The sequence below is a fragment of the Serinus canaria genome, chromosome 5 (assembly GCF_022539315.1).
Source record: "Serinus canaria isolate serCan28SL12 chromosome 5, serCan2020, whole genome shotgun sequence".
NCBI classification, from domain to species: domain Eukaryota; kingdom Metazoa; phylum Chordata; class Aves; order Passeriformes; family Fringillidae; genus Serinus; species Serinus canaria.
This window is the reverse complement of record NC_066319.1, coordinates 56,633,414-56,649,871: the sequence shown is the minus strand read 5'-3', so window position 1 is coordinate 56,649,871 and position 16,458 is coordinate 56,633,414. Positions and strand designations below refer to the sequence as shown.

Genomic DNA, 16,458 nt, shown 5'->3' with positions numbered 1-16,458 from the left:
CACATATCTCAGTTCTGTCACTTGGAAGTTTTGCAGATGAGTACTTGTCATTTCTGGAAACTGTAATATATATTGCTGCTAAGGTGATATTTTGGGGTGGTGTATTATTTTTGAGTAAGCATCTATGTCTTAAAACCATCTGAGTCATGTATTCTATTTTTTAATACAAAATGGTTTTGAAGGCTCAGCATGTTGTAGTGGTTGAGATACGGCACCTAAGCATAAAGAGCCATTGAAATGCCTCCTGAAAGGAGAGGAAAAATATTATATCCCCAGGATCACTGAATTAATTTACACATTTATTTATTTCTAGTGACCTGGGCAATGCTTGTTTGTCAGCTAATTAGGGTATGTTGATGGGTTCAGTTTTGGGACTGACATTCCCCCCTGCCCCAGTAAATTGAGGGCTGTTGTTGGTGGCAGGGCAGCAGATAATGGTTCTGCTTCACCTGTAAAGGCAGGGCAGGTCTTTCTCTCTTGGGTTCAATCATCTTGGGAGTGTGACCTGGACTTTCTGATTTCCATGACCAACTTTAGCATTTTTTTTCACAGGGGAATTTTGTTGAACTGGTTAACTTTGTGCATTGGATTCAGGTTGTGCTGCAGTGGGTGTCACCAAACTCGTTTTGCAGGGTTTTCCAAGGAAAACACCCACTATGGTGTTTTCTGCCCTGGGTAGGCTGTAAATGGCTTTTTCAGTTGAGCTTTAGTTGCTTTTCAGGTACCTGAGTTGCACAATAGCACTTACAGACCACAGCCTGTGTCCCTGGATTCTTTTGAGGCTTTAATTGTTGTGTGCAATAGCCAGGGTGCAATCTTCAGTATCTACAGGCAATCCATCTTTTCCTTATCTTTGGATCCTTTTTGTTTTATATTTATCAGTAAACTTGGCTTGTAGGCTTTGTGAGAATAGGGAAGGTGATCACTTTTCTATAACATCCTAATGTTTCTTGGAGAAAATGCTGGTAAACTGTGGAGTGCCTTACACATCTCTCCAAAATGTTGCATGTGATTTTAGGGGGGGAAGCAGCATGAATTGCCCTTTAAAACTGAAAGTTAAGGAAGCAGCTGAAGTTCACAGGTATCTGAGAGCTTTAGAGAAATTAATAAAAATATGTTATAATTAGCAGGAATATAAAATAGCATCATAAAATGATGAGAGTAGATTTTCAGTGTGCTATCCCCTTAGAGAGTCATTTTTGAGTAGAGAGAATTAAATATTTTGCACACATTCTGCTTGCTTTGGTCAAGAAAGTTAGAGGTAGGCAGTGTTACATGGGCACTCCAAAATGTCAGGAATTGGAGGGGGTCATTGGTTTCTGAAAAACTCATCCTTTACTTTATTTTGTGTCTTCACTGGATCTCCCAATTGTTGGTCAGCATGGATTTTGCTAGTGGCTACTGTGTTCTGGAAGGATCCATAGAATCAAAAAATCATGTGTAAGATAGATGTATTGATTTTTAATTTTTATTTTTGAGTGGGTGCTTGTGAAAAAAATACTTTTCATTATTGTGTACAAGCTTACAATTTGACTGAGACTCAGAACATATAAAAAGCATGAAATACTTTATTTCAAACTTCCTAGAGTTGTGTACTCAGGGTTGTTCTCCCCTGATTTGTTTCAATTTGACTGCTTTAATGGCACGAGATAATATCAAACATTTATTGTGTGTGATTTATATGGATAGGGAAATAACTATACACACTTTCTCAGGCCAGGAACAATGTTCTTTACACATGGCATTTAATACAGTTGTGAGCCTAAATAAATGCTGCTTTTGAATATGTGCACAGATCCTGTATAATTATGGAGCAGTGTGGTTTATTATGAGAGAACATGCAGTATTGTGGAGTGCTCCTCAGCTGATGTTTGGATAAAACAGATCAGCTCAGATATTGTCTGGAACTGATCATCTGAATCTTGGGCCAGATTTCCTTTCCCTTGCTTGTTTTCAATGACTCTTTAGTTAATCAGGGGGAGTAGTGGGCTCTGGTGGCACAAAGCATAGGGCTGTAGCTATGGATAATGGTGGAGTTGGGTTATCTGTGTGATATTTACAGCTGAAATAGTAAATGGAAATGGAGAACTCTTGGCTTTCCCATTAACATTACACAGAGATAGGAATGCACAAAAATACTCTGCAAAATGAGTAAGTTAGACCAGTCCCACAGAGGGTGGCAGGTGGGGTTTATGCTGAGTCAGGCATTCAAAAATATTCTTCTAGGCTATTTCCACACATATAAACAAGGCACACACAAAATCCCAACAATCTGTACTCTGAATTTGCTGTACATGGGAGGAACTTCACATAATGAAGAACAGATCTGTGGATATTTATCTGACTTTAAATCATTTGACAACAATCTGATCATGATCATCTCACCAGTGTGGGGAGGCAGCTGTGTGTCCTCTTCCCTCTTGTCCCAGCATCTGCATCCTCTGCTGAGTAACTTCACAGGGGTGTTCTGCTTTGTGTGGTTTGTGGCAGAATGGGTACTGAGAGAAATACTAACAAGAACAGAATGTATTTTGTTAAAACTTTTTTGCTTTTATCTTTTTGATCCTCCGTTAATACAAATTTTCTTGCTTCTTGCTCCCTCTGTGCAACTGATTCTCCTCATTGCTTTTCCTACTAACAAACACTGAAGGGATAAATTTGCATCACAAATTTTTATTGTGATAATATTCTTTGAAATGTGCTGCAACTCTGAGAGAACAGCTCGTGTTATGTCTTTGCAATGGTGAGTAATGTGTTTGCTCACTTGGTGTTTGATAACCTGTGAAGCTCCCTCCACCTTCACTGGAGTAGGGCTGGGTTTTTATTCCCCACTATCTATAGGAAATGATTGAGATGCCAGCACAGCTAATGAAGGCCTGACATGTTCTCCTTCTTTTTAATACCCAAAGGGAGCTGCATTGAATATGACCTTACAATTTAGCTTCAAAAGTTGGCATGACATTCACCAAGTGGTTTAATGCTCTAGAACAGCAGTTGTCATTTACTTTTCAGCTTGAGGAAAAAGCATTTTTTGGAATGATTAAATTTAAAGTGCAAAAAAAGAAAAAAAATAGTTTCCTACCATGCTTTAAGTAGGTCAGGATTTCTGCCACCCTTGAAAAGGAAATTGAAACCTGACCTGCTCAATGGCCTGGGTGGGATGGGGGAAGGAGGTATTGGCGTGATTTTCTTTTTTCTTTTTTGTTTCTAATAAGTGAAAATATACTTGTTTTTTTGAGATTTGTTTCACTGGCCACGTGTTGTATATTGTAGGGTATTTCAAGACATCCCTGAAATATTTATCATGCTGTGTCCCACCAAGAATGTAATCTTAAGGTCTCCACTGTTTATGAAGCACAGTCTATATTTTATCTCATGCTGAGAAAAGATGTGATAATGGTTGTTTGGGGATTATGTGAAAATGAAGTGAGGAATGACCCTTAAAAATTGGTAGGAAGTGGGAGATTCCCAAATGAGACCAGGGAGGCAGGGAAATGGAATTGCTGCTGTGGGGTTTTTCTAATGAATGTTGTCCTTGCACTTAGCCTGGGGAAAATTAAGATTAGGGGAGAGAAAGAAGCATTTAAATAAAGAGCAATAAAAATCTGTTGGGCTACAGAAATGAAAGCTGAACCTGTAATTTGGGGCACTTGTGTTTGTCAGTGGTGCAGTTTCAGGGAGTGCAGGCTCAGAGCCTGAGAAGGTGCCTGGGATGCTAAAGATCAGCAGTGGATCAAAGGAGCTGGGAGGTGATGTGATGTAAATGAGTTTCAGCACCAGGTAGCACAGCCACTCCTGAATGAGACACCCATTGCAACAGGAAATGCTTTACTTGGTTTTGGGTTAATTCTTTACATCTCCTTTAACTTGAGGTTAAAAAAAAAGTAGATTTGCCAAAACATTTCTTTTTAAAACATACTTGCCTAGGCTTATTTCTTGAAGGATTGAGTCTGAATTTGGATGAAAGATGGCAATAAAGTGTTACTGGGTTGCATCTTTTGTTTTTCTGCAACTTAATGTTCAGAATAATTTGGGCTCTGCTCTGTGAGGTATTAAAGGAGTTCATAGAGCTCATTCTTCCTTCTCTGATGTCCAGCTATTCAAATTGCTATAGTAAGGCCAACAGAGATTTAGCAAGTCATTCTAAATGGAGTTTTAGGGCAGGGGATAAATAATGTCCTAATCAACTGACATATCAGTAGGGAATTGTGATATGATGTAAAATTTAAAATTACCTTCATTAGTCCAGAAAACCCATGTGATCTCAGTAGCAGAAATACTACTGAGTCCTTACAGCATTCACAGGCTACTGGTGCTTTTGGTCTCACTGAAAAGGCAGCAGCCTTGAAAACCACTAAGTTCCCTGAGGCTGTATTGGACTGGAGAGGAGGGAAGGATGATTTGTTGAGTCATGACCACCACCTCTTGCTGCAGAAAGGGTTTTTTTCATGGTGGTAGAATATATCTCCATAACAAATTGCATGTTCTCTCTGAAGCAAGACAAGTTGGGGATTCTCACTCCAGTTTCTTCTGTGTGTTGCATTGGCTGTTAAGGACAAGCAGAATGGTGTGATCTTCCTGTTCTCTTTCCACCATGTTAAAAAAATTGGTCCAAGTGAATCCAAGTGAAGTGAATTGGGTCTCTGACATATATGTATTATGGGTTATGCCAGATAAGATAAATTGCTTGTTTTTTGAGAGAAGAATATTAATCTCTGTTGAATTCGGGCAGACTGCTTTAGACTGATGGCTGAGAGGGATTAGTGTTATGAGCAGAAGGATCAGATGATTGAATACTGAAAAAAAATTTTAAAGGAAGACAAGCATAGCCCAAATGTTCTAAGATGCACATAGTTTTAGCTTTTCTCTCTCCTTTATTTTCCTTCCTAAGCTATTGTTGTTTCAGGGTTTCAGTCATTAGAGCACATAACCAGGGCCACAGATATGACTGCAACATCATCTCTACCAAATCAGGTTACCTATTGAGGACTGTCAGGTCATCAAATCCTCCTCTTGTTGACTTACAAAACTTTTTAAAACTAAGTAATTTTAATTTTTTAAACTATTTTTTTGTCCTGTTACTCCTGTTGATTCTGATTCCAGACCCCCATCGTTGTGACTGATGAGAAATACAATTTCCAGTATGAAGTTTTACTCTATTGTCTGGACTTCTTATGGTTCAGTAGCTTTTTCTGCTGTTTTTCCTGAAAAGCCAATCTTCCTAATCTTGTGGTGATCTAGTTGCCTTTTTGTGCATTTCTAGGATGAGCTCATCTGTTTTGAGTGTGATTGACCAGAACCACACTGGTCACTTCAGGTTAAACCTCACATCCTGCCAGTGACTTTCAAACAGCAGCAGCTCTTCTGCTGCCTCCTTGGGTTCCATGTGCCTTTTCCTGACAGCCCCACATGGCAGGGGGACCACGAGGTGCCATTTAATTGGTATGGAGCTGTAATTTTCTCTGCTTGATGCTCTCTAAGTGATGAGCTCCCAGTGACTTTGACTTGTTTCAAATGCATGAATTAATTTTTTTCAGTTGTGTTGCTTTCTGTTTATGTTGTGGAAGGGCTTGGCTGTAGAGTAATCTTGTGTGCTTTGTGTAAAGCATTCTGAAATAATTTGTCATGGTCTTTTTGCTTGGTCTTATTTTTAGAAAGTCTAAAAAATAGTATTTACCCTTTGTCTGCTTCCCCATGTATTATTGCATTGCTTGTGTTTTAACTGTTCAATGACTCAGCTTTTTAGAGGTACGTTGATCAAGCAACTTGTAGGGTACCCTGAAATAATGATGGACACTTCTTGGGTCTTTTTTCCTCTCCTTATACTTTTGGATCAAGAATGAACTAGTTGAGTATGCTCCAAAAGCTTTGGAGGAGGGAAGGAGAAATTCTAAGAAACAGAGAGAAGAACAGCTTTTTATGCCTTCCTACCCAGTGGAAATCCCTGGGATCTTAGTTCAGGAATCTTGTTCAAACTGAAACCTGCCTTTGTAATGCACCCAATGGGCAAGTTTATCTGGCTGAAAAATAACCCAAAAAATAACTGTGTGGCTGCACAAATGTTATCCTGGCCTGTGGGAGAGGACAGCAGGAGAAGGATAGTGCACAGCACTGCAGGTTACAGCAGTAGGGATACACTTCTGCTGTTCCCAAGCTGAATATATAAACTCAGGGTTGTTGGTACTTCTGCTGCTTATCAGAATGGCAGATGATGTCTTAACCTTTGAGTTTGGCCATTCATTTGTAATTAAATAAAAAGAAACACTTGATTTTATTGTATCATAAACCAAGATTTTTGCAGGAGCTCCCACTTGGTCATGGCAACTTGTTCTTTCAGTCACTTTAAACCAAGCAAGTTTAGTGGTAGGGAGGACATCACTTGTTACACTTTGTTTTTTGAGCACTGATAGGGGTTTCAGAGCTATCCAGGACATGGGTGATGCAGTTATTGCTCCACCAGGCTGTTTTTTCAGTTGTTTTTAATTGTGTGTGCATACACCCACACTGTGTCTGTATTTGAGTAGCTTGAGGAAACTGGGTTGTGTACTTTTCATGCTTCAAGTCAAGCACAAGTCTCTGCTCTTGGCAGGAATTTGGCTTGGTTCCTCCCAATACCCAGGAGAGATGAGCCAACATTTGTAGATCACTCAACAGTATCTTTGTTAAAGATGGGTCAAGATTTTGATTTTTGAGAGACTTTCAAAGCCTTGCATTTTTCCCGTTGAGACCCCAAACCACTGTTGTATTTTGGAAGACTTTGGCCTGGCTCTCTGACAGTTGTGTCTTATCAATTTTATCTTCTTACTCTGAGATTAGACATGAAATATGGGAGTGTCTCGTGACAAGCCCTCAGTAATGTGGTCAGGATATCCCATCATGCCACAAATACCTTTTAATGTTTTTCCCCTTTTACCATAAAGCCACATTTCCTTGTCTTGTTCCCACATGCTGTTATTGCGCTGTTAAAATGTGTTGAAATACAGGACAGAAGGTAGAAGTCTTGTTTCAGTAAAAGATTTGTTGTGACTATTTTGGGACCCCCAAGTGTTTATTTTTTGTTGTCTATGTTTTAGTTGTTTTCCATGTGATTTCTGACTTATGTAGGAGTTTGTTGTGATGGAATAAGTGGATGCTCAGGGTACTTGGTACAGTAAGACCTGTGAGCTCTGGGGGCAGCTCAGCCACACCATGGTGCAGGACTTTCTCATCAGGTAAGAAATGGATATGGAGGGAGAAGGGAGCAACATTTCTGGTGTGGAATCTGGTATGAGATTTCACACTTGTTAATGACAAATATGTTTGTCTTGTGAGACATTGGGTGACGTTGAGCTGGATTGTGTCTGAAAAGGTGCAGTCTTGGCAATTTGGACAGACTTGGGAGATTTCATAATTGTGACTTAAGTTCAGGTGTGCTGTGGGCAGCTGTTGATCCTGATAAATATTTTAATTTGATATTTGTTGAGAACTCTGAAAACTTGCAAAGTTCTCACTGAAGGAGAATAAAGCATAATAGCAAAGGTTATTGACACAGTTGAATTATTATTGTAGTGCATGTGTTTGCCCAGTAGACCATAATGGATTTGGAGTAGTTGTTCTGGTACACTGAGTAAATTCTGGGTTGGTTTTGTTGTGCCTAGTCATTGTGAAAGCACTTCTTTCTCAATGCCACACAGCTGCTCTTGGAGTGTCAGGAATTGGCCTGTCAAGTACTGGCCTGTTGTTTAACCAAACTGGCAGAATGGTGCTGTAAGACACGTTTTTGTGATTGTGTCCTTAATTGACTAGGCAGCACTATATCAGAAAAAAACACTTTTATTTAAATACCCATAGAAATATTTTTTTTCTATGCTATCTAGAGTTAATAACTTAACAGCTTCTCTGTTTTTTTCCCCTAGGGAAAAAAGAAAGGCTCATCTGTACTGGATAAAAGTGCCATAAGTTTTACCTTGCTGCAAATTCTCTTCTCAGGTCCAAGCCCCTTGAAATGGTTTTGTAGAAGAGATGTTGAAACACAATGGGTGGTGGAAATGTTTATTATTAATTGACTCAGTATGTCTTTTTTTTTCCTTTTGAAATACCAGTCAGTCAGGGCTGTTGTTCAGCCACTACCTGGTCTGCTTTATTTCTGGTGCAGCTGGGAGGAACTGGTCTGTATAGCAGAGTGCGTACATGGGAGTTTGGAAAATAGGGTAAACTGTGCCTGGATGTCTCCTAAATTTTTGAGATGTCTGGGCTCATTTAACCTCCTCTTTTCTGCAATATGGAGCAGAACTTGTCTGACAAAACAAAAATGAAACAGAAGTGGTGTGCGTGCATCCTTTTCCCAAAAGATATAAACAGTCTAGAAGGAGGATTGCGTTCTCAGAAGCTTGGCAGATGATGCTGAGAATTGACATAACACAGATATAGGCAGAGCACCAGAGTCTCTTTTTGCTTTTGCTTTGTTGCTTAAAGGAGGGAGTTCAGATCAACTCTCTGGAGTCCTGATTTGAAAAAAATGAAATGTTAGCAAAGCAATCTCTCAGATTTTGTGTCACAGTGTGACTGGGCTGAAGAGAAGGGAGCTGCAGATGACTGCAGATAGCTTATCAGCAGTGTTTAAAACCCCAAAATTCTCATCTGAATGGAGCACTTCCCATTTGAATCTGATAGAGCTGTGGTTTCTGCCTGAAAGCTGTGTCCTATTGCCATGATGAGCTGTAGTCTCTGCATGGCACCTGGGCTGCCTGTGAGACCTGTTTATTTACTAGTTGAAGACAAGACCCATTGTGTGGGTTTCTTGGCCAGATAAGGTTTTGAGAGCATTCTGAAGTTGTCTCCTCACAAGGTTAAGGACAGCAAAATCCCCACTGGTGGAATTTAACAGAATCTGGACAGGATTCTTCCTTCTCCCAACTGCCTCTGTATTTGGCAGTCAGGGAAGAGATGGCCCAAAAAACATAGGCAGCAGCAAGTACTTGAATAAGGATTTATGGATTCCTGAAGCTGAGGTGTGAAAAGGAAAAGACTGATTTTTATTCCTAACTCCCTACTGATCTTTTAAGCTCCTTTATTTTGAGGCTCTCAGAGGTGCTTGGTGTCACTGATGTCAAACTTCTCTTTCCTCTGCTTGTGCTCCCTATCCTGTAACATGGCAAAAAAATGGCTTTAGCTGGGTTCTTTTGACTCTTTTGTATCTCAGAGGTCATGGTTGCTGCAGACTCCAGGAAGAACCTGAGTCTATGGGTCCATCAGCCCAGAAAATAAAGCTGCAGTGGCCAGCTGCAAGTCATTGATGAGCTTTTGGCTATGTAGCAGAAACCACTGTGACTTGTTAAATGTACTGAAGGTTGTGAAATAAACAGGTTTGACAGCTGCTCTCCCCAGCTTGGGCTGTTCTTGTCTCAGTTCAAGAATCACTGCTTGAGAATATCAAATTGTCTAATCCAAGCTAAGCAAGAAGCCTAGGAATGTTTCTAGAAGCATCTTTGATTTAAAAAACTAGATGTCATTCTGTAAGCTTTCTCATGTGTGTGTTTTCTGGTTTTTAGTATCCCCTCCCCATAAATCAAGTCATTCCACTTCTATAAGTAAATTTCCCTCTGACATCAAAATTGAGGAACAAGTGAAAACATCATTTTTGCTGATTCTTTCCACTCCTCTTGTTTGTGGTTCAAGTCTTGGTTGTGTATTGAAGACTGTATCATTGTTTTTTAATCAAAACTCTTTCTTCCATAGTAGAGAGGATTGTTGTTTTGTTACTTGAAATAACAGAAACATCTTGGTTATAAAAGCTGAAGAAAGAGGGGCTTAGAAATTCCAAGTGTTTGATACTCTTTAATGAGTCTATCTACTGAAAATAGGCTTTGTAAAGAAGGGTAGTAACTCATTCTGTAATACTCCTAGGCAACAGCAAAAGCCATAAAGTTTTTTTTTAACTGAAATGATTAATGGCTGCGTATCTAAGGTTCTGCAAATTTTTGTAATGCTCAGCAGAATCTAAAATTTTGAGAGAATATCTTGTGTTCCTGCTTGTGGAAATAGCTGTTCCTTTAATCTGTTTGGTTTGCTCCCTTGCCAGCCAAGCTAAAAAAGTGAGCAGCACCATCAGCTGTGCTAATGTTGTGAGCCATTTTCATCCTTCAGTGTCCCACAGGGTGATTCCTTGTCTGCCATCATCCCTGCATGAAGGGAGTGTGTGCATGTGTGAGGAATGCAGGATTGGGCACAAATCCTGTACCCTTTGAAGACACTCTGTCCAAAACAAACACTCAGTTCCCAGCCAGTGTAATTTAGTTGATAAATATCTTAACAGCTTTCTGGGGAGGAACCTCTGCTTGTTTTCTGCAATGTACCAAAAGCATTTTTAGTGTGATCCTGAAGTCCTTGGACATGAGGGCCTGTAGTGCTGTTTGTGCATTGATGGTGCCAAACCATGTAGATGCTTTATTGTTTGCTTCCCCAAAAACGTGGTGTTCTAGACTGCTCAGAGACTGGGCCTTCTGTTTAATATTTCATGGGGATTAAAGAGAAGAACAACTGATAAAACCACTGTCCATGAAATGAAAACATGCATTCTAATGTTTATTAGTGTCAAAGACCAGGAAACTTCATTGTTCCTGCTTGGCATTACTGATAGTTGTCCCTGTTGTGTGTCCATGGGTAAGTCCTTGGGCATTTTCTGTTGATATCTTCATCCTGATCACATGTTCTCAAGGTACAAACTGAAATCCAAAAGGAAATGGTTTGTTGAGTGTGTGAAATAGAATACAGATTGCAGAGGCTGTGCAACCTTGGTGTGAACCAGTGAAGAGGAGAAGCAGCAACATCACACCATTTGTTTAGCTCTCATGTGAAGCTGTTGTCTTCAAACTCAGTATTGAACAAATGTATGGATGTGATTTTTTTAAAAAATAAAGATATTTCTCATCATTAGTTTATATATGTGGAATATCTGCATACATAATACACATGCAAATGCAAAATTGCCTATTTAAGAAAGCACAAAGCCATCTGTTTTGGCCCTGATTTGAAGGTGAATTAAAGAGGGGCTTTGGTACTTTGCTCATTTGGAGAAAGCCACGTATAACGTGTTGGCCAATGAAAGATGTACAGAATGGTGTCCTGTTTCCACAGTCAGCTGTCCTTACAGTAAGGCCAGTGGGGAAGAGTTGGACTTGGAAAGAAATTGATCTCCTGAAATGATGTGGTTTGTGTGCCATGAGGAGCTGATATCAGTGGTGTTGGGGTGTCCCTCTGTGCTATTGAATGAGTTGGGTGCCTTTGGTGAAGTCACAGAATTTGCTACACATCTTTAATAACTAGCTAACTAAATAATCCTAGTGAAAACAAAAGGAAGTATTTTTAAATTTGACAGTGCAAGATAATTTTTTCTGAAGTCACATTTTGAAATCTCTATTTGAAGATGTGAAAGAATTAATTAAATCCACCAATGTGGATTTATAACAATGTGCCTTTGTGATGACACATGCTCTGACATTAGTGGTCTGCAGTGAAACCAAAAGGAATTCCTTGGAGCAGGGTTGGGGAAATGGCTTTTTTCCCTTTCTCAAGAATCACATGGAAATGTGTGACCTGACATTGCCATTGGTGGCAGAGTGGCTGCTGTTTGTTTGTGGGGGCAAGGATGACAGATTGGCTGGGAAGGAAGCTTGGGATCTGTATGTATTAAATCTGTCTGGAGATGGGAGAGGAGGCAGGATATGGACTTGAGTCTAGCTCTGCCCTTGACTTGTCCCATACAGCCCCCTTTGAATTCAGAAGGAATTATCTCCAAATAAATATAAGGGTGGATGTGCATGAGTGAGTGAGAATGCAATCACCTGATGTGGGATTCCCATAGTGAGGTGTTGACTCATCTTTTTATGTATGGAAAGCTATTTTGCAGCCTTAGAAACAGTGCTTTCAGTTGGGGAAGGCATGGAAGCACTTGTATGAAGTGCTTTTCCAAGGAGGGATTTTTTCCACAGTCAAGTCCTGTGCAAACTTGAAGTGTCTTTGATTTAGGGAAGGGGGGAGTGAAGTAGTTTCAGGTGCTACTGTCTGTGAATAATATCCTGCACATGGAGCCCCTGTTCTGTTGGTCCTTAGGCAATACTGTGATAAAAAACAATACAAACACCTGCACTTGGATCCACCTGCTGAGTTCTGTCTCTTTACTCCCTATTCTGTAACTTAGGAAAAAGGAGGCAGGGACTTTTCTGTGCTTTGGCTGCTGTGTTGAGAGACAGAAACAGCAAGAGCTGCCAGAATAGAGACAGTGAAGCTGTCCTTGTATCAGGCTCCTGCATGCACAGACAGGTTGGGGGAGGAAGGAGAAATCCCTTTCCCTGCCTTGCCTGCTCTCTTGCATTTACTCTTGCTCCTCCTGTAGTGGGGCTATAAATGGATTTAATTATGTACACTATATTAATTTCTCATTATTTTATTGACTTCATGTCCCAGCAGCTTCTAAATTTCAGGTTTAGTGTGCTAATGAAGTTTAATTGTTCCCTACCCAGATAATTTGTGTTTATAAATACACTTTGTTTTCTAACTAAAGGAATTCTGGAGCAGGAAAATGTCCAAGTAAATTCAAGGTTTGCTCTTTAACATTGGCAGCTGCTGTGCAAGATGCAGGCTGAAGCTCTACTTCTCTGTGTTAGCAACAACAAAAAAATTGCTTTTTTTTTTTTTTTGTTTTTTTAAAATTGTGAGATACAATTGTGTTTGTTTTGCACTTTCTAATCTTGAAAACAGAAGCTGGGCAAAACTGGTTGGCTCTCCTCATCTCTGCCTCTGTAAGGACTGGAACCAGTTTAGTTGGGGATAGGTCAGCAGTGTGAAAGTTTTGTTTAAGATCTTTCTCAACCATGTCAGTGTTGTTTCTCTTAACTTGTTTAGCTTTAGTGCTGGGTTTGTGAAGGTAAAACATGGCTTAGCCCTTAATGTACAAATGTTTTGGCTTCAATATAGCAAAGCTATAAATAGGCTCCCCTTTGCCTCCCCAGCAGTAGGAAATGACTGCAGCAGGTGTTGTCCTCCACTAGAAATTTGCACATTATTATTACCCAAGTACTTTTTTTCTTAAAATCAGCTTTCTTGTTACGTGTTCTTCCTTTATTAAATGCCAACTGACTGGTCAGCAAGTATCTTGTTAAAATCTGAAGTCTTCATTAGGTCAAAAGAGATAAAACCAGAAATGTATTTTGGTTTTATTTCTGTGCAGCCTCTGTGTAAAATTTGTTTTATATACAATTTAAAAAGTATTACCAGAAGGCACAGGAGAGCTGCATAAAGCTGGTTGCTGACTGAAATGGTTTTTATTTTTTAGCTTTGCTGGGCTGGATTTTAACTCAGGTTTGTAGCAGTTCCTCTGTGATAGGACTGGCAGATGCTTGGAAGTCTGCAGGCAAGATTTGTGTCCATGCTTGGATTGAGTTCTCCTTGCACTGCAGCATCAAGAAAATAAGCAGGGTTTTTTCTGCAATGAGGTCATGCTTAGAGTAAATAAGGATCTTGCAGTCTGGTCCATGTGAAATGGGTTTGCTGGTGTCAGTATCAGCTTCCCCTTGATCCAGACCCCATCATTTTGGGTGAATTGATGCTTGGTCCCAGCAAAGAGCTGGAGATGTTTGGGCAGGGAGAATCAGAATCCATGTGCTGCTGAGCCTGTTCTGCTCAGGAGGGTGGAGAGCCCTGTCCTGCTGCCCCTGGTGGGTGCTGCAGTAGGAGTGAAATCAGGGCAGATGTGCTGTGCAAACAGCAAAAAGGGGCACAGTCGTGTTTCAGTTCTGTTTAACATCTGTGTGCCTTTGCACTCCTTCCTTTCTCCCACAGATGTGAGAGCTGTGTGGAGCTGCTCTTTGTGAGAGGGGCTGGGAACTGCCACGAGTGTGACACCCCCCTGAGGAAGAGCAACTTCAGGGTGCAGCTCTTTGAGGATCCTGCTGTCGACAAGGAAGTGGAAATCCGGAAGAAAGTGCTGAAAATGTGAGTGTCACCATTTAAAATAACAGAAAGTGGATGTATTTCATGCATCAAGAATTTTTAAAATTGACTTGTTCAGTAGTACAGAGGAGCTTTTTCTTCTTTTTTAAAGTGGCAAACCATAAAAGTTGACTCCATTTATCATGGAGGGATTTCAGAGAATCTGATTTTGTGCAACAGTTGAGAGCTGAATTCTCAATTTAGCCTTGAGGGATTCCTGCTTAGATTAGAAAATGTTGAGTGTTTCTATGTGGCCTTCTTTGGCAAAGACTTGGCTCCAAAATGGAGATGATTAGATATTGAGGGGGTGAACATGGCAGTAGAGCAAGAAACAGGACCTTGATTGTTTTGTTCCCTGGGGACCTGTTCTGAGAGTTGAAGGCCAATTCCCTTCAAAATCAAAATGGACAAAAGAGAGTTCACATTGTTTTTTGCTTCACACAGCAATTGTTAGTGGAAGTGGTTCCTTATAAGCCTGGTGTTACCAGTCTGTCATGCAGATTTGAAAGCTCTTGAAATTGAGATAAATGAGGTCTAAGATTGCATCTCACTGCTTGTGGCCAGTAAAGCAGCATTTTATAAAGAAAATATGGGAGCCAGTTGTGTTTTAATAGAGGAAAATCTGATAAATGTAACAACTCAGAGAGAGTTGTGTGTGCCTAAGTGAACTTACAGGTAAATTATAAGCTTGTCAGCCTTTATCTAAAACTTGGTACAATAGTAAATGAATCATATGATGTTGTTTAGATGTGGGGAAACTGTGCCACTGAATACCAAGCATGAAAAGCAGTAATAATTTTGATGTTGGATTTTAAAGTCCACTGTTGGATTTTAAAGTCTGCTGAAGTTAACAGAAGTCAAACTGGAATAAGTGATTAAACATGGAATAAAGTTTAGTTAGAAGAGAAAATGTTGGGAAATTCTTGGCCCACTGGGGTTTGCCAGATTAGTTTTTAAGAGGCAGAAAAAATGCCCCCAGATTGGAATATGGCCTCAGTTCTTGGGATTTTTATATTCCTGGGTGTCACACTCCACAGATCAGACAGAATCGCAGCTGTATATTTTCTTGGGAAGAAAGTCTGCCTGTCTTGACTTTCAAAAGCTGTCCATGTTCTAAGCCAGTTGTCCCTTCATCTTTTTACTTTCTCCAGCTCTGAAGAGGTGAGTATGAGTGCTGGAATGGTCTATTGATATGAAATGAGATAATTGTGTAGCATTTTCAGTTTGCTGCTGACATATGCTTTCTGTTGTTGGCACAAAGCCAAACTCTCTTTTCTGATTGTTCTAGAAAAGGTTTTTTTTTTCTTTCTTTCTCTGGGTGTTACTGTTGTCTCTGCCTTTGTTAAGAGGCTGGCTGGGAGTTCCTCTGTCTTGGCCTCTGTGCCCATGTTTACCTGTAACCCTGGAAAAGGAATTGGCAAACAATGGGCAAAGATAGCACAGATTTCTTCCAGGCTCCTCCTTTCCTTTGGAGCAGGCACTTCTGTCTCCCATTAAAGATTCTGCTCAGTTTGGGAGTCACAAAGCACACAGTAGATAAAACTAGATCAATGCTTAATCAGCTTGCAGCAAAAGCCTTGTTGAATGGAAATTGCATCTTTCTGTGTTTTATAAATACTTATCTCTTCTCTCAAAGATACAATAAAAGAGAGGAAGACTTTCCCACTCTAGAGGAATATAATGATTTCTTGGAAGAAATAGAAGAAATTGGTAAGTCTTAATGCTTGAATTTTTGATGTGCTGTGCTTGTGAGACCATAGGCTTTTATCTTCTGACTCAGCTGCCTTTGAGAATGTCTAAGTTCAGTTTCTGTAATATGATTTATCATAAGATCAGATTTTTATCTAATTACTTTTTTTCTGGATTTAATCATATTTGCTGAACTGTAGGACATTGTTAAGTAAAACATTTTATCTGCCAGAGAAAAAAACACAATCCAAAGAGGAAGAGCTGGAAAAGAAAGGCTTGAAGGGGACTGTCAATGCTGCACTGACAAAGATTAAACAAAGAGAGGAGAAATTGAAATTTTCATTATATCCCTCCATTAGCTTTATCTACCATGACAGAAGCCATATGGTGTCTTTCATCATTTTTTGCTTCTGCAAGTACAGTAGTTGAAGCTGCTTTGAAGCTGATGACCTTACATACCACTGTGGTAGCATTTTATGTTGCTGTGCAGAAGGAGAAGGTTTAGGAACAGACGTTGATTTCTTTCTCTTTGGATTAGCTGAAGCAGAACTTTGCCCTTTGGGGAAAGGACAATGTTATCAACAGAGTTTATTTTCTTCTTAGTTAGGGTGACTTGTGATTTATGGTGGAATGATGGGTTTTGCTTAGAAAAACAAGGATGTGTTCAGAGGAGTGACTCCTAAATGGTTGGTTCTTGGTTTTTATGAGCTTCTGAGGCTTTTCTTTTTTTTTGACCTGGAGGAAGAAGAGGTGAATTAGAGCCTGCAGGAGGGGGCAGTGAATGTGATTTGAAGGAAACTA

At 39.9% G+C, this 16,458-nt stretch overlaps 1 protein-coding gene across 1 annotated transcript in view; it reads left to right on the top strand.

The window, feature by feature from the left end:
• MNAT1 (MNAT1 component of CDK activating kinase) overlaps window positions 1-16,458 on the top strand; it is a 118,872-nt gene that overhangs the window by 20,363 nt on the left and 82,051 nt on the right. The window contains exons 2-3 of the mRNA XM_009101658.4: window positions 13,819-13,971; window positions 15,605-15,678. Of these exons, the coding sequence (XP_009099906.1) occupies window positions 13,819-13,971; window positions 15,605-15,678 (227 nt within the window). The remainder of the gene's footprint in view (window positions 1-13,818; window positions 13,972-15,604; window positions 15,679-16,458) is intronic.